The 16363-nt window shown below is 45.8% G+C and overlaps 1 protein-coding gene and 1 long non-coding RNA gene across 2 annotated transcripts in view; one reads left to right on the top strand and one right to left on the bottom strand.

The window, feature by feature from the left end:
- Positions 1-4169, top strand: part of LOC148141923 (uncharacterized) — a 55797-nt gene extending 51628 nt beyond the window's left edge. Inside the window, exon 5 of the long non-coding RNA XR_015752395.1 lies at positions 2008-4169. This is a non-coding gene — a long non-coding RNA (uncharacterized LOC148141923). The remainder of the gene's footprint in view (positions 1-2007) is intronic.
- A 3272-nt stretch (positions 4170-7441) lies between these two features.
- Positions 7442-16363, bottom strand: part of LOC122564231 (scavenger receptor cysteine-rich domain-containing group B protein-like) — a 50190-nt gene continuing 41268 nt past the window's right edge. Inside the window, exon 8 of the mRNA XM_087977149.1 lies at positions 7442-9111. Within this exon, the coding sequence (XP_087833275.1) occupies positions 8795-9111 (317 nt within the window). The 3' untranslated portion in view covers positions 7442-8794. The remainder of the gene's footprint in view (positions 9112-16363) is intronic.

Genomic DNA, 16363 nt, shown 5'->3' with positions numbered 1-16363 from the left:
GCAACAAAAGACACTCACATCAATGGTTAAGCCATTTAACTTTAGAAATCTCACTACTTCTCTCATCATGTATAAGTGCTTCAGTTCGAAGGCATTAATGATAATAGGCACTGATGGTAAAGCAATTCAAGCTGTTTCTTCTCCACACATATACAATATCAAAACCTTCCTTTACCCACGCAGTTCCCACTACAGAATAACAGGAGAGTTGCTGCCGTTGCTTTGTGAAACCCACAGATGTTCACTCCACTCAGGACTCAGTCCCCCTAAATCTCAGTCTACAGTTATATTCTGATGGTTCTAAATGCTCACCGCTTGTCTATTAAACTCATCTATGTAGACAATGGAAGCAGTGGGAATGGAAGAAAGAATCCGAACACTTCATTCTGGTCAGATAGTTGTTCTGCTCCACTGTATGTTATCCACACCTTGTCCTGTTTTCACTTTTCTGTTCTTGGGACATAAACATCAACAACACTCAGTCAGCAGCAATTGTGAGGAAAGTTTCTTCAAACAGGTACGAAACTGATATGGTTGATGGGCCAGAGGGTTATTGAGCTCTTCATCTCCATATGGCATTCAGTTAATGACATTAAGCTAAGGTAGTATTGGAAATATGGTGACAATGTGTTTTTGCACAGATTGCCATATTGTCTGTGTGAAAGGCAGAGTCCAGCCAGCAAAGTAAAACTCTGAAACTTCACCAGCATCTAAACAATGTCCTGACTTCAATGTGAACATCATACTTTCCCAGAAGATAGGAACCAGCAGAGGCCATTCAGCCCGCTCCACCTTCCAGTGGGCTGATCCCCTGCCTCAAAGCCTCTCTCCTACATTAGTCTCCCTCCAAACATCTGCCAGTTTTGATCTTGAACCTGCTCCCTGGGGTAGAGTATTCCAAAGATTCACCAACCAGAGATAGAAAAAATTCCTCCTCATCACACTCTTTAATGGCCTATCCCTTATGTTTTTTTTTAGATTACATTACAGTGTGGAAACAGGCCCTTCGGCCCAACAAGTCCACACCGACCCGCCGAAGCGCAACCCACCCAGACCCATTCCCCCACATTTACCCCTTCACCTAACACTACAGGCAATTTACCATGGCCAATTCACCTGCACATTTTTGGACTGTGGGAGGAAACCGGAGCACCCGGAGGAAACCCATGCAGACACGGGGAGAATGTAAATGTGCAAACTCCACACAGAGAGTCGCCTGAGGCGGAAATTGAACCCGGGTCTCTGGCGCTGTGAGGCTGCAGTGCTAACCACTGTGCCACCGTGCCGCTCTAATGTTGAGATTAGGTGCTCTGGATCTTGACTCACAAGCCAGGCGAAAATTATTATTAGCATTCACCATCTCACACCCTGTAAGGAGTGTAACTTTCACTGAGCTCACCTTCCATTCTTCAAGACTCAGTGGAATACAAGACCCAGTCCCCTGAATCTCTCCTCATGGGACAATCCTGCCACTGCATGGATTCATCTGGTGAAACACCATTGCATTTCCTCCTAAGTTCCCTGTCATTTTTGATGCTGCTGTGTAGGCCCCCAAGGTACTGTTTGTGGTAGAGGTTTCTTCAGCTGGAAGTCAATGTATCGGCACATTAACCACCAGCCTTTGAGTGGATGTGCAGCCATGCAGCTTAGAGAGAATGTCAACTCGCTCTATGATAAGTATACCGATCCTTGGATAAGGGGATCAATAATTCAGAGTGAGTCTCACCAGAGCTCCACATAACTGCAGCAAAACATCTTTGCTTCTGTACTCCATTCCCCTTATGATGAAGACCCACATACAAATTGTCTTCCTAATTACTTGCTGCACCTTTGTGTGGAACTCACAAACAAGGAATTACAGATGCTTTTAGACTCTCACTTCCCAAACTCTCACTATTTAAGTAATATTCTGCCTTTCTGTTTTATATTTGTATCAAAGTGAATAACTTCCCACTTACTTACACTAAATTCCTCTAGCCATGTTCTAACACCCTTTTATGCTTATAGCCTTCTTTGCTCGCTTTGAGCAGAATTTCGGCGGAGAGGTAACACCTATTCCGACAAGTCCTGATGAACCTATCCCAACAGTCACTGCATCAGAGCTCAGATCAGTTTTCCTTCATGTGAATCCAAGGAAAGCGATGGGACCAGACAGAGTACCAGGCCGTGCACTCAGAGCATGCGCACATCAACTGGCAGAGGTCTTCTTGGACATCTTCAACCTCTCTCTGCAGTAGGCCACAGTCCCTATCTGTTTCAAGAGGCCAACATCATCCCTGTCCTAAGAAGGCTCATGCAGCATGTCTCAATGACTACCGCCCAGTGGGCCTAACCTCAGTGGGCATGAAGTGCTTTGAAAGGCTGGTCATGGCATTAATCAACTCCAGCCCTCCCACTACTCCTGACCCACTCCAATTTGCCTATCGGACCAACCAATCCTCGTCAGATGCCGTATCACTTGCCCTTCACTCCTCCCAAGAACATCTTGACACCAAGAACAGCTATGTAAGAACCATACTCATTGACTACAGTTCAGCCTTCAACACTATTATCCCCTCGAGACTGATTACTAAACTTAGTGATCTCAGACCAAGCCCCACTCTCTGCAACTGGATCCTCAGTTTTCTGACACACAGGCCACAACCAGTGAAGACTGGGGACAATATTTCATCCTCACTAACACTCAACACTGGAGCCCCTCAGGAGTACGTACTCAGCCCCCAATCGTACTCATTGTATACCCATGACTGCATCGCCAAATACCAGACTAATGCCATTTACAAGTTCACTGATGACACCACCATTGTCGGTCGAATCTCAGATGGCGACGAAACAAACTACAGACGGGAGGTGGAAGACCTGGAAAAATGGTGCACTGAGAACAACCTAGCTCTCAATGCTGGCAAAACCAAGGAACTCATTATTGACTTTTGGTGGGATGTTACTCATGTCCCCCTACACATTAACAGCACAGAGGTGGAACGAGTGGAGAGTGTCAAGTTCCTGGGACTGGTCATCAACAACAATTTTTCTTGGACTTTTCATGTGGACACACTGGTTACAAAGGCTCAACAATGTCTCTTCTTCCTCAGGAAAATTTGGCATGACAATGAATACCCTTGCCAACTTTTACAGGAGCGCCATTGAGAACATTCTGTCTGGATGTATCACTACCTGGTTTGGCAACTGTACTATTCAAAATCAGAGAAAGTCTTAAATGGTACAACCTCCCATTTATAGAATCCATCTACCAGGCCCACTGTCAAGGAAAGACCACCAGCATTCTCAAAGATCAATCCCACCCTGACAATGTTTTTCTACAACCTCTAGCATCAGGGAGAAGGTACAGAAGCCTGAACACACGTACCAGCCAGTTTCAAAACAGTTTCTACCCTACTGTTGTTAGAATGCTGAATGGACTCACAAACTCTTAGCATTTGCCTGTACCTGTGTTTTTGTTTTTGCTGCTGTTTATCTATTATTTACTTATCTATGCTACTTAACTATGTGATCTGCCTGTATTGCTCGCAAGAAAAAGCTTTTCACTGTGCCTCGGTACACGTGACAATAAATTCAATTCAATTCTATTAGCCACTTCCTTGGATCTAATGCAATCTTTAATATATCTCATTAACCATGGGTCAATTTCCCTTTCCCTTCAGGTGCTTATCCTCTCACTAACAGGTTAGAGACCAGCAACATGAGTTAAACAGAGACCACTGCACATCCATTCGGCAGAATTTAATATAACGCACCCACCTATGGCTCACAATTGCTGAGGAACCCAGGCTATAGGTGAGTGGCAATGGGAGGGGTGTTTGTAGGGGAAGTTGACAGCAAGACCAGTTGGGTGGCACTAAGTGGGACCTCAGTTTGCAATAGTGGGTAATAAAAGCTGCAGGATTTCCAATGAGGGAAGCCTCCCTGGAAGCCCATAGTCATCCCATTTGTTGTTTGAGGTTGTCTGTATGAATAGTCTCTCACCTGCCATTGGCTGTATAAGAAATGCCATTGGCAGTGCAACATGAAGTCCATCCACACTCCTTCCCATGGTAGATATAACCAGAGAGAGAGAGAGAGAGAATGTGGGGTCCCCAATTTTACCCAGCATCCTCCTGGTTAAGTAAAGGTGCCTCCCACAAACCACCTGCTATGGGGAATGGCATTAAATTCTGCCTATCATGGAGAGCAATTGGCAAAGATCAGAGTAGACATCTAAAGGTGACAATACATATTAATATTATTGATCATTAATATTTATTGATATTACTAATACAATTAATATTAATTAACAATAATAATTGCTTATTATAATGCTAATATTGGTTATACCTGGTGAAACAGTAGCAGGCACATTTGATCCAATGGAAGGACTTTGGACAATGTTCAATCACTGAAGTTGTACCGGCCTGAGGCTCAGTCTGACACTCAAACATTATCAGGCCTCAGAGAGGTTTTCTTTGTCTGCTGCCTCTGATATTATTGTCCACACACCATTCAGCTGAGGCAGAGCAGAGGCAAAGACAGTAAGGCTCTCCCATCGCTTAACTGCCACCTCATACACGTCAGACCAATTCATCACCCTTGATAGGCAGGAGAGTGGGCATGTTGGGGCTGGGAGGGTATGTCGGTGTTTAGCTAAAAATTAGAAGCCTGGAAAACGGGTTTCTAACTCTGTACTGCGCATGTCTGCTGTGGTTTCTGTGCTGACATTTTTGGAGAGGAGGAACTCTTCATTATGACCATTAAATCTGGCTCCCACAGCCCAAAATGGAACCTGACTAGAAGATAATTGCTGTCAGTCGAGTTACCAAGGATTCTGAAAACAGGTGACAACATGGAGATGGGGAGCTGGAATAAGTGAGTGCTTTTTGAAGCATTTCTGATTCAGGAAGAATAGGCTAACTCATTCTGGGCGTCGCTGACTGGGCCAGTATTTATTGCATGTCCCTTGAGAAGGTAGTGGTGAGCTTCCTTTTTGAACCGCTGCAGTCCATGTGCTGTTGGTTGACCCACAATACCCTTAGGGAGACAATTCCAGGATTTTGATCCCGTGACAGTGAAGGAACAGCGATATATTTTCACATCAGAATAGGGAGTGGCTTGGAGGGGAACTTGCGGGTGGTGGTGTTCCCATGTATCTGCTGCCCCTGTCCTTCTAAGTGGAAGTGGTCATGGGGTTGGAAGGTTATGTCTGTTATGACCATTGGGAGGGGTTGAGACTTGCAGGGTGGTGGATAGCAAGGGTTAAATGGGCATAAACTTGGCAATTTTGGGATGTTGCTCAGGCAGGGCAGCTTGCCCACTCCCAGGAAGCATTATGGCATTTTAATCATGTTCATTAGGTGAGAAACCTTGTGGGTTTAGCTACAGCCAAGCAGAATTCCCAGGCCTGGGGAAACCTAGCAACTACAGAAAGGCTAGGACAGGGTCATTTCCTCCACAGCTAGGCTAGGGATTCTTTCTCCAGGTAAACCAAACTCCCCCATATGAAACATCTCTCCAGGGATAGGGGCAAAAAAACACACACACTCACAGCACCCCTCTCCCCACCACCCTCAAAAGCATGTGTCTAATCACGACTTCTGGCTTTGCTGTGTGACTGGTCATCCCCTCCCCTGCCAAGCCCTCACCTCCAGTGCTGTAATGTAAATAGCATCCCTTTCCTCTCTGTGTGAATCAGTGCCGTGAATATCAGCATATACCCAAGCTGACATTGGTTGCCTGTCTGCACACCCTCAAGCACCAAGTTATCAGGAGTACACTGGGCCTTTTGTTCCTTACCTACGGACCAAGGAAGAGTGGCTAGGGCCAGAGATCAGCTCACTCAATACATTCTGGGCCTTCCTCTCAACAACTAAGATATACTCTGGTAACTAGACCATTGGTGGTGCTTTCAGACCCATACTTAGACAGGAAGATAAGATTAACTATGGGGCACTAATCTCATTGATGAGTCCCAATGACAAATGGCTTGTACAACATGGAAGCAGTTTATAGAACTCCCCTCACATGTATTGTTCTCGCCAAACATGCACTGTGAAGGTCCAGTTATGGTTTGGAATTGCTCTTGCTCTGGTCATAGCTGTCACAATGCATTTCACATCATTATTTCAAACGATAGAGGCTAAGGTTTAATATGGCAGTTTACCAGAAACTCATTTCAACATGAGCAAGAACACAGAGGTGGTTATTCAATTAGCTCATGAATGATCTATATCTGAATTTATTCACCTGCCATATTTCCCTAACCATTAATAACTAAACATTATTGATCTCAGTTTGACAATTTTCAATAGTGATTTAAGAAGAATATGCACTGACTCATTCTGGGCCACCGTTTCTTTTTAGGATGACGGTGTGGCTGGCTGGCCCAGCATTTATTGTCCATCCCTAATTGCCCTTTCATAAGGTAGTGCTGAGCTGCCTGCTTGATCCACTGCAGTCCATGTGCTGTTGGTTGACCCACAATGTCCTTAGGGAGAGACCCTCAATAGATTATGGGGGAAAGAGAGCTCCAGATTTTTCCCATTATCCTCCGAAAGATAAGGTAACTAGCAAAGGTCTTTTCCCTCGGGTGGGGGAGTTCAGAACTAGGGGGCATATGTTTAAGGTGAGAGAAATAAAGATTTAAAAGGGACCCAAGGGGGAATCTTTTTCACACAGAGGGTGGTTCATATGTGGAATGAACTGCTCCAGGAAGTTTTAGACGCAGGTATAGTTACAACCTTTAAAAGATTTTTGGACAGGTACGTGAAAAGGTTTACAGGGATATGCACCAAATGCAGGGCAAGTGGGTCGAGTTTAATTTGGGAAAGTGGTCGGCATGGACAAGTTGGTCCGAAGGGTCTGTTTCCGTGCTGTATAACTCTGCTACTCTATAATCACTATTTACAACTTTAACAAGACAGAACTGAAATGGACGTGACCTACATCCTACAGAGAAGATATCTACTATCCTCAACCAGGATGTGCGCCCTCTAAAATACACTTTAAATTAAAAGAAAGAGAAAGCTATCTGTATATATACCACCACTGTAGGTGGTAAAAGACAGACTTCACTCAATTCCCTAAGCAGTGTCTGCTAGCTGCTAGCTGTCAGAACTGTGCAGTGTTCCTCTCCATAGGGTGGCACGGTGGGTCAGTGGTTAGCACTGCTGCCTCACAGCACCAGGGACACTGGTCCAGGATTCTCTCAAGGAGAAAGTGAAGACTGCAGATGCTGGAGATCAGAGCTGAAAAATGTGTTGCTGGAAAAGCGCAGCAGGTCAGGCAGCATCCAAGGAGCAGGAGAATCGACGTTTCGGGCATGAGCCCTTCTTCAAGAATCATCAATGGTCTTACGGACCCAGATTTGATTCCACCCTGTGCGGAGTTTGCACATTCTTGAAGAAGGGCTCATGCCCCCCCTCCCCATGTAGAGTATTGTGAGCACTTTTGGGCCCCATACCTCAGGAAGGGTGTACTGGCCCAGGAGCAGGTCCAGAGGAGATTCATAAGAATGATTCTCAGGAGTGAAAGCCTTAACAGATGAGAAATGCTTGAGGATTCTGGGTCAATATTCAATGGAGTTTAGAAGGATGAGGAGGGATCTGATTGAAACTTACAGAATATTGAATGGCCTGGACAGAGTGAACATTGAGAAGATGTTTCCATTGTTAGGAGAGACTAAGACCCAAGGGCACAGCCTTAGAGTAAAGGGAAGACCCTTTAGAATGGAGATAAGGTGTAAATTATTCAGCCAGAGACTGGGGAATCTATGGAATTCATTGCCACAGTAGTCTGTGGAGGCCAGGTCACTGAGTGTATTTAAGACAGAGACAGATAGGTTCCTGTTTGTCAAGGGGATCATGGGTTGCAGGGAGAAAGCAGGAGAATGGGGTTGAGAAACTTATCAGCCATGATTGAATGGTGGGAGAGACAAGGGTGGAGCAGAACTTAATGGGCTGAATGGCCTAATTTCTGCTCCTATGTCTTATGGGTCTTACGGACCCAGATTTGATTCCACCCTGTGCGGAGTTTGCACATTCTCCTTGTGTTTCCGTTTTCCTCCCACAGTCCAAGGATGTGCAGTTTGGGTGGATTGGCCATGCTAAATTGCCCATTGTGTCAAGCGATGTGCAGGTTAGGTGGGTGAGCCATGGGAAATGCAGGGTTACAAGGATAGGGTGGGGTGTTCTTCAGAGGGTCAGTATGGGTTGAATGGCCTGCTTCCACACTGTAGGGATTCTATGATTGATGATTAGTTTATAGGCTGCAGGTTAGCTCAGCAAGCTAAGGTGAAGCAGAATAAAGCCAACATTCTGGGTTCAATCCCTGTACTGCCTGTGGTAGCTGATAGAGTCTCTGCTTGCCCACTTTCACCTTGTGCTTGTCGAGTGGTCACCCTCAAGTTACACATCACCAACTGTCTCTTGGTGAAGATTACTTTCTGGATTAGTCCTAATCTGCCATACAGGGAGCAATTTATGGTGCTGTCTGCCTCAGGGAACCGACATTGGTCGTCTATAAATGAGTGCTGCTAAGAAACAGTGCCAAAGAAACACATCTCTCACCCGAAAGCACAGCTTTGCTGGTACAGGAAATAATCATCTTTCGTAAGATAATACACATTAAACCTGTGATGAGAGATAATATTTAAAATGTATAAAGTGCACATTATATGGGGCTTTCAGTTTGGTAGTTTTGAGCTATTTACACATTTATAGATTTACATATATTCACCATGCCTCCCTTCACACAACGCACCCACCCCACCCCCACAGCCAACGGAAGGCACCTTCGTTGAGATTGTTCATAATGTGCACATCACACTTGCATCTTCCGTGTGGTCGCAGTTGTGGACGTCCCAGCCGATATGGGAGCACTGGTTCAGCAGGCTCTCGTTTCCTTTGCATTTCACGTTGTCGAGGTGGATGATGCCAACGCCCTGCCCGAAGTACGCCTGTGCCTTCGCAGCCTGGGCCCTGCCACATCCCAGCTGCCTGCAGACCACCCTCGCCGCCCGCAAGTCCCAGGCGTCATCGCAAACCGTGCCCCACTGGGCCATCAGGTAGATCTCCAGCCGGCCCTCACACCGGTGCTGTCCATTCACAAGGCGGACTTGCGATTCTAAAACGGGGATTGCAAAAAAAAAACCACACACACACAAATGATAACACGATTCAAAACCTTGCTATTTGTGGTAGCCATTGCCAAGAATGAGACAGTAACAACAATTTTTAACATGTGTATCATAAAAAACAACAAATCCTCTGTGCCCGGATCTTGGTGCCTCCATCTTCCCTGTAATAGGAGCAGGTCAGATTTATAAATGGTTGGTAGCAGCCCATTCTGGGATTCCCAACTTCATTCCCAACAAAGGAAATTGTTATGGCCCCTGGATAAGGGGGTGTGGGTGGTACAAGCACAAACAGCAATCCCAATCTGACCCATTCCTTTGATATTCACTTCAACCTCCTCACCATTTTCCGTAGAGTTAGATTTTTCATGGTAGCTGACATGTTTCAGGGTTTCACAAAGGAGTTATGAGGGATTCATGCTCTGGAGTTGAGGCCTTTTGAGTGGAAACATTTACAACTCCATATAATGCTCTGTGATAAATTAAATAGATTTAAAAAAATAATGAGTGAGCTTTACTTTTAAAAGCTAAGTGACCAGCATTCTGAAAGTATTCAGACAATTAGAGTATTCAATCCAGTGCAGAAAGTGCTCTTGCACATCCAACAGTATTGAGATGGATACTTAATGTGTTACTGTTCTCATCATTTGATCCATCCTTCAATTGACAGTTCAGTCATCTGTTCAGCTATTTAAATCAGTAAAGCAGACAGTCATCACAATGGTCTTAAAGTCTTCAGTTCCAGAGGTAATGCTGACACAGGCTGGAGTTTGGAAACCCATTATGAATGCTTGTCTGAACTCCAAATGTCACTGATGGATTTAACTCAGTGTGATACAGCCAGCAGAGAGTCTATGAGAGTTGTTTTGCTCTACATTTTTTATGAAATTAAAGCATTTTGAAGAAGCATCTGATCATTTCTTTTGGTTTTGACAATTTTATGAATACAGAATAAGTTAATTTTTTCAAGTTAAGTTTGAATCTCTGAAGGTTTGACTGTTTTATGATCTCCTAAAGGGATTCATGTTTCAAGATGGTTTGGAATGGCTAGAAAGTTTTGCAATGTTATAATGACAGTGATGGAAATGATCACTATTGAATCCTCCTGCTTGCTTCTTCCTGAACTCATGCAAGTATAGGCGCATGCAGAATAAAAAGGCATTTCATAATTTTCAAAGGTATGGTCATGTCTGCTTTCCCTAATCTATGTGGACTCAACATTTCTCTTTATTCTTTCATGGGATGTGGGCACCATTGGCAAGGCCAGCTTTTCAAATGGTTTAGTCAGTCATTTCCAGTGAAGAGTGAACATGTTTGATGTGGCTCTAGAGTCAAATGTATCCAGGCCAGGTAATGACTGTGATAGGATTAGGGTCAGGGTCAGAGTTAGGGTTAGAGTTAGTATTAGGGTTAGGATTAGATTTAGGGTTAGGATTAGATTTAGGGTTAGGGTCAGGGTCAGAGTTTGCGTTAGGATTAGGGTCAGGATTAGAGTCAGGGTTAGGATTAGGATTAGGGTCAGGGTCAGAGTTAGAGTTAGAGTTCGAGTTAAGATTAGGGTTAGGATTAGGATCAAGGTCAGAGTTAGAGTTCGAGTTAGGATTAGGGTTAGCTTTAGATTCAGGGTTAGGGTTAGGATTAGGATTAGGGTCAGGGTCAAAGTTCGAGTTAGGATTAGGGTCAGGATTAGATTCAGGGTTAGGGTTAAGGTTAGGATTAGGATCAGGGTCAGAGTTACAATCAGGGTTAGATTAGGGATTGGGTTAGGGTTAGGGTCAGTCCCAAGGGTACGTTCATGAAGCAGAGCAACTTTTAGAAGAATTGATGCTTTTCCTGTTCACTACTACTGACACGACCATTGTATTGCAGACTTGTGAATTGAATTTAGTCCCTGGCAGGATTTGAACCCGCGTCTGTACCCCTGGATTACCAATCCAGTGTCATAATCACTGCATCCTCCAACACTTCCAACTTTGTTTTCTCACAGACTCTAAATCACAGACTCTTATTGAGGTCACAATAGTTGTCATAAGAATGTGAGTTCAGTATTCCCAGATAACTGCTACACTCCCCTATAAAGAAAACATGTATCTCCTCCCATAATGCTCATTTGTACATGGTCGGTTTTCCTTTATTTCCTCCTTCTTGCTCTGAAATGAGCCCCATATTCTGACAGCTCGATGGGTGAGGGAGTTCCTTCATTCATTCACAGGGTTTCGCTGGCTGGCCCAACATTTACTGTCGATTCTGAATTGGCCCTTGAGAAGGTGGTGGTGTGTTGCAAATCTTGATTAGATTCTTTGATGACTATCCCACCTCGATGGCCTCCAGTTATCATCTGCCTACAAGACAACAGCCTCTCGCCATCTCAACCACCTTCTGTGATATTAAATACATCTCTACGGGCACCGCTCAGTGCATTCAGTCAATCCACTCACTTCCTCTAGTTTGACCTCTTTCCAACAATGATCCCATTCCCTGCCCTGAACACAGCTCTTGATTTTTGCCTGCTTGTGTACACAACTGAGTGTGGGGTACTGGTTTTCACACGATGGGACAGAGATGCTATGGACCAGCCCAGACCCCCTCAAAATATCTTCAGAAGGTAGCCTAGACCCTACCTTTTTCTTATTTCAAAGGTAGATGTGTAGTGGGTGTCCAGGTGTGATGCAGCTGGTCAAACCACTAGACTTTAAGGAAACCAGAATTTATTTATGATTTGGAGATGCCGGTGTTGGACTGGGGTGTACAAAGTTAAAAATCAGGTTATAGTCCAACAGGTTTAATTGGAAGCACACTAGCTTTCGGAGCGACGCTCCTTCATCAGGTGATTGTGGAGGGCTCGATCGTAACACAGAATTTATAGCAAAAATTTGCAGTGTGATGTAACTGAAATTATACATTGAAAAATTGATTGTCTGTTAAGCCTGTTAGAATACAGTGATAGTTTCACTTCTTTCATGTGTAAATCACAAAACCCTTTTTTTTAAAGTTGCATTCTCGGGTTAGCTGTTAACAATGGTGATAGCTAGACAATATGTTGAAGGTGTTAGCCCCCTGTGTTCTCTGTCTATGCCACGATATTTAGATTGTTATCTCACATTTTAGATTAGAATCAGAGTTTTACATAAATTCATGCAGTTTTTGAGCTCAGAGTTCTACATGAATGTATGCAGTTTTTGAGCAAAGTGCAATGTAACTCTGCAAGTACAAATTCACCCCACAAAATATGTGTGTGCATGTGGGTCTTTGTCTGTCTGTGTGTGTGTGTCTGTCTGGGGTGGCGGTTGTGAGTGTGAGAAACTGTGTGTGTGTGTGTGTGTGTGTGTGTGTGTGTGTGTGTGTGTGTGTGTGTGTGTAGTGAGTAGAGTGTCTTAAGTCTGTGAGGGGGTGCATGTGTGGGAGTGTGTGTGTCTATAAGGGTGTGTGTGGGTGTCTGTGTGCGCGTCTGTGTGCACCTGTGTCCGTGTGTATGTGAGAGTGTGTGTGTGTAGGAATATCTGTGTGTGTGTGTGTGTGTGTAGTGCAATGGTGATCACCTGTAATGTGACATGAACCCAAGGTCCCGGTTGAGGCCCTCCCTATGGGTACGGAACTTAGCTATCAGCCTCTGCTCGGCCACTTTTCTCTGCTGCCTGTCCTGAAGTCCACCTTGGAGGATGGTCACCCGAAGGTCCGAGGCTGAATATCCTGGACCACTGAAGTGTTCCCCAACTGGGAGGGAACCCTCCTGTCTGTTGATTGTTGTGCGGTGCCTATTCATCCGTTGTCGTAGCCTTTGCTCGGTTTCCCCAATGTACCATGCCTCCAGGCATCCCTGCCTGCAACGTATAAGATAAACAACGTTGGCTGAGTCACATGAGTACCTGCCATGTACACGGTGGGAGGTGTTCCCACGCGTAATAGTGGTATCTATGTCCACAATCTGACACGTCTTGCAGCGTCCACCGTGACAGGGTTGTATGGAGTTGTCCTGAGAGCCGGGCAGTTTGCTATGAACAATGATCTGTTTGAGGTTTGGCGGTTGTTTAAAGGCAAGTAGTGGAGGTGTGGGGAAGGTCCTGGTGAGGTGCTCATCCTCATTGATAATGTGTTGCAGGTCACGAAGAACATGGCGTAATGTTTCAGCCCCTGGGAAGTACTGAACAACGAAGGGTACCCTGTCAGTCGCAGCACGTGTCTGTTTCCTGAGGAGGTCATTACGGTTCCTTGCTGTGGCACGTCGGAACTGGCGGTCGATGAGTTGAGCATCGTACCCCGTTCTTGTGAGGGCATCCTTGAGTACTTCCAGGTGTCCATCATGTTCCTCCTCATCTGAGCAGATCCGGTGTATGCGTAGGGCTTGTCCGTAGGGGATGGCTGTTTTAATATGTTTTGGGTGGAAGCTGGAGAAGTGTAGCAGTGTGAGGTTGTCTGTGGGTTTGTGGTAGAGTGTGGTGCTGAGGTGTCCATCCTTGATGGAGACACACGTGTTCAAGAATGAGACAGACAGTCGAGAGTAGTCCATGGTGAGTTTGATGGTGGGATGAAACTTGTTGATGTCACTGTGTAGTTTTATCAGTGACTCCTCGCCATGGGTCCAGAGGAAGAAAATGTCATCAATGTACCTGGTGTACAATGTTGGTTGGAGATCCTGCATAGAGAAGAAATCTTGTTCGAACCTGTGCATAAAATGTTGGCATATTGGGGTGCAAATTTGGTCCCCATGGCTGTTCCTTGTGTCTGGATGAAGAATTGGTTGTCAAAGGTGAAGACATTATGATCGAGAATAAAGCAGATGAGTTGTAAGATGGTGTTTGGAGACTGGCAGTTGTTGGTGTTGAGTACTGAGGCTGTTGCCGCGATGGCATCCTTGTGGGGTAGAGTGCGGAAACGTCCATTATGACGAGGAATGTTCCTGGTTCGACTGGTCCGTGGGTGCTGAGTTTCTATAAGAAATCCGTAGTGTCGCGACAGAAGCTGGAGATCCCCTGTACAATAGGTTTCAAGATGCCATCCACATAGCCAGAGAGATTCTCACACAGGGTCCCATTGCCCGACACGATGGGACATCCCGGTGTGTTGGCTTTGTGTACCTTTGGAAGGTAGTAGAAGTCGCCTACACAAGAAGTAGGTGGGATGAGGGCGCATAGGGATCTCTGAAGGACTGGATCCAAAGTTCCAAACTCTGCCCAAGGTGGGAGCTCAAGCAGAAATGCCAGTTAAACCTTCATTCAGTGGGAGACATCTGGTGTCAACACCTGAGATGAACGCCAACTGAAGAGTCTGAGTCCAATCTCTGCATTGATGGCAACTGTGTGGCCTGAGCACTGTGCTCAATTGGATAGAATCACAATGTATCCAATCCATGAATCCAAAAACTATCATCAACAGCAGCCACAGCTGAGTTCAACCACATTGGCACGGTGGCTCAGTGGTTAGCACTGCTGCCTCACAGTGCCAGGGACCCAGGTTCAATTCCAGCCTCGGGTGACTGTCCGTGTGGAGTTTGTCTGCGGGGTTTCCTCCGGGTGCTCCGGTTTCCTCCCACAGTCAAAAGATGGTGCAGGTCAGGTGAATTGGCCATGCTAAATTGCTCATAGTGTTAGGTGCATTAGTCAGAGGGAAATGGTCCTGGGTGGGTTACTTTTCGGAGGGTTGGTGTGGACTTATTGGGCTGAAGGGCCTGTTTCCACACTGTAGGGAATCTAACCTAATCCTGTAATCTCATGCCCTGGCCTATTAGCCTTGCTGCCTTAACCATAAAGCCCGGGGGAACAACCCTGGCCTACTACAGAATATCTGACGACATGTTCACCTGGCGAAATTAGAGCACCCAGTACATGTATTCTAAACAGCTGGAACAGGACACTGTAGATAGGAAACAGTGTCTGTGGGAAGAATCTTGGACAGGTCGGACCAACGTGGATCATGGAGAAGCACGCGAGAAGTTCCGTGACGCCATTCTCAACATTGGGAGGACATTTTGCATTTTCTAATTAAGTCCCAGACATCGAGGCCAGATACTCACTAGGCAATAATGAGGTTCCTAGTAACAGGGATCAATGCTCGCTATTGGCCTCATTAATGGCACATCTCACCTCATCAGTATACCGCTTCCAATCCTACCGCGAAGTAACCACATGCCGACAATTCCCACCAGGAAAAGTCCCAGCTGGCCACATGCTCCTGCAGATCTCCACCTTGAACACCCAGGAATAATGTCTAGGACACACTCCATGGGCACCAGTTGCCTGCATCCCACAGACATGGACTCTGCCTTCCAACATTTGCCAGCTTGGCAGGACCCTCAGGGCACCTCTCCGACCCACTTGCATCTGCACGTTGGGTGCACTGGTAACTAGTATTGCAATACTGCTGTGAGGACACTGGGCACAGGGTCATACCCCAGTTCACACGTGGACCAGGCTGCATCAGAACTGCTCACTTTTTCTCTTAGTGTTCACTCACTTGGCAACTACCTGCCTCTCAAAAAAACAGCCTTGCTGCTCCTTGATAGGCTATCTCTGTTCGCACGTTAGCACTTGTATTGCTATATTGACTGTATGGTGCAGACACAGAGCTAGGCTGCTTATTGTAATGATGAGTGTGGATCAGTCCAGGGAGTGGACATCTTGCTGTATGGCACATTGAGACATCAATCTCACAAATACACCATGTGCCAGCTGCCTGTGCAACAAACACTCTACACATTTATTCAACTAAATGGCCATGTGGGGGCTAGTCCTTCATCAAGTTAATGCGGGAAGGGGTTACTGTCACTTAGAGAGGTCTCAATGTCATCAGCCAAGGGTGGATCCGCACACAGCCCAGGGGCTTGGCCATGGTCAGTTATTCACTTGTGGTGGTCATGGTCAGGGAGTGAAATACAGTCAGTCCTGTAGGAGCCTCACAAGCAGTCAGGGGAACTGCGTTCTGTCAGAAGGGGAGCTACAGGGAGAGTGATTGCAGTCTGGTCTCTCCTTCCCTGTGGTGGTACATCAAAGTCAGTCAGGGGGCTGAGGATCCTGTCCTGGGGGTCCCTATGCTGAGCAGTGGAGAGGAGGAAGGGGGCATTCAAGGCTAAGGGTGATGCATTGAGGTAGGAGCAAGGATGGTGATGGGAGCATTGTTAAGGTATAAGGGAAATATGTTGAAGTATAAAGGAGACATCTGGTAAGGAACAGGAATGCTTAGAGGGTGGGGGAGGGGGGAGCTATTATGAGTGACCACTAACCATGGTCTCCATGGGGGCGGGTGTGT

Source organism: Chiloscyllium plagiosum, unplaced genomic scaffold (assembly GCF_037043375.1).
Source record: "Chiloscyllium plagiosum isolate Xiang-an unplaced genomic scaffold, Cpla_swu_hap1 HiC_scaffold_31, whole genome shotgun sequence".
Classification (NCBI taxonomy): Eukaryota; Metazoa; Chordata; class Chondrichthyes; order Orectolobiformes; family Hemiscylliidae; genus Chiloscyllium; species Chiloscyllium plagiosum.
The sequence above is the reverse complement of the archived record's forward strand: the minus strand, read 5'-3'. Positions and strand labels throughout refer to the sequence as shown.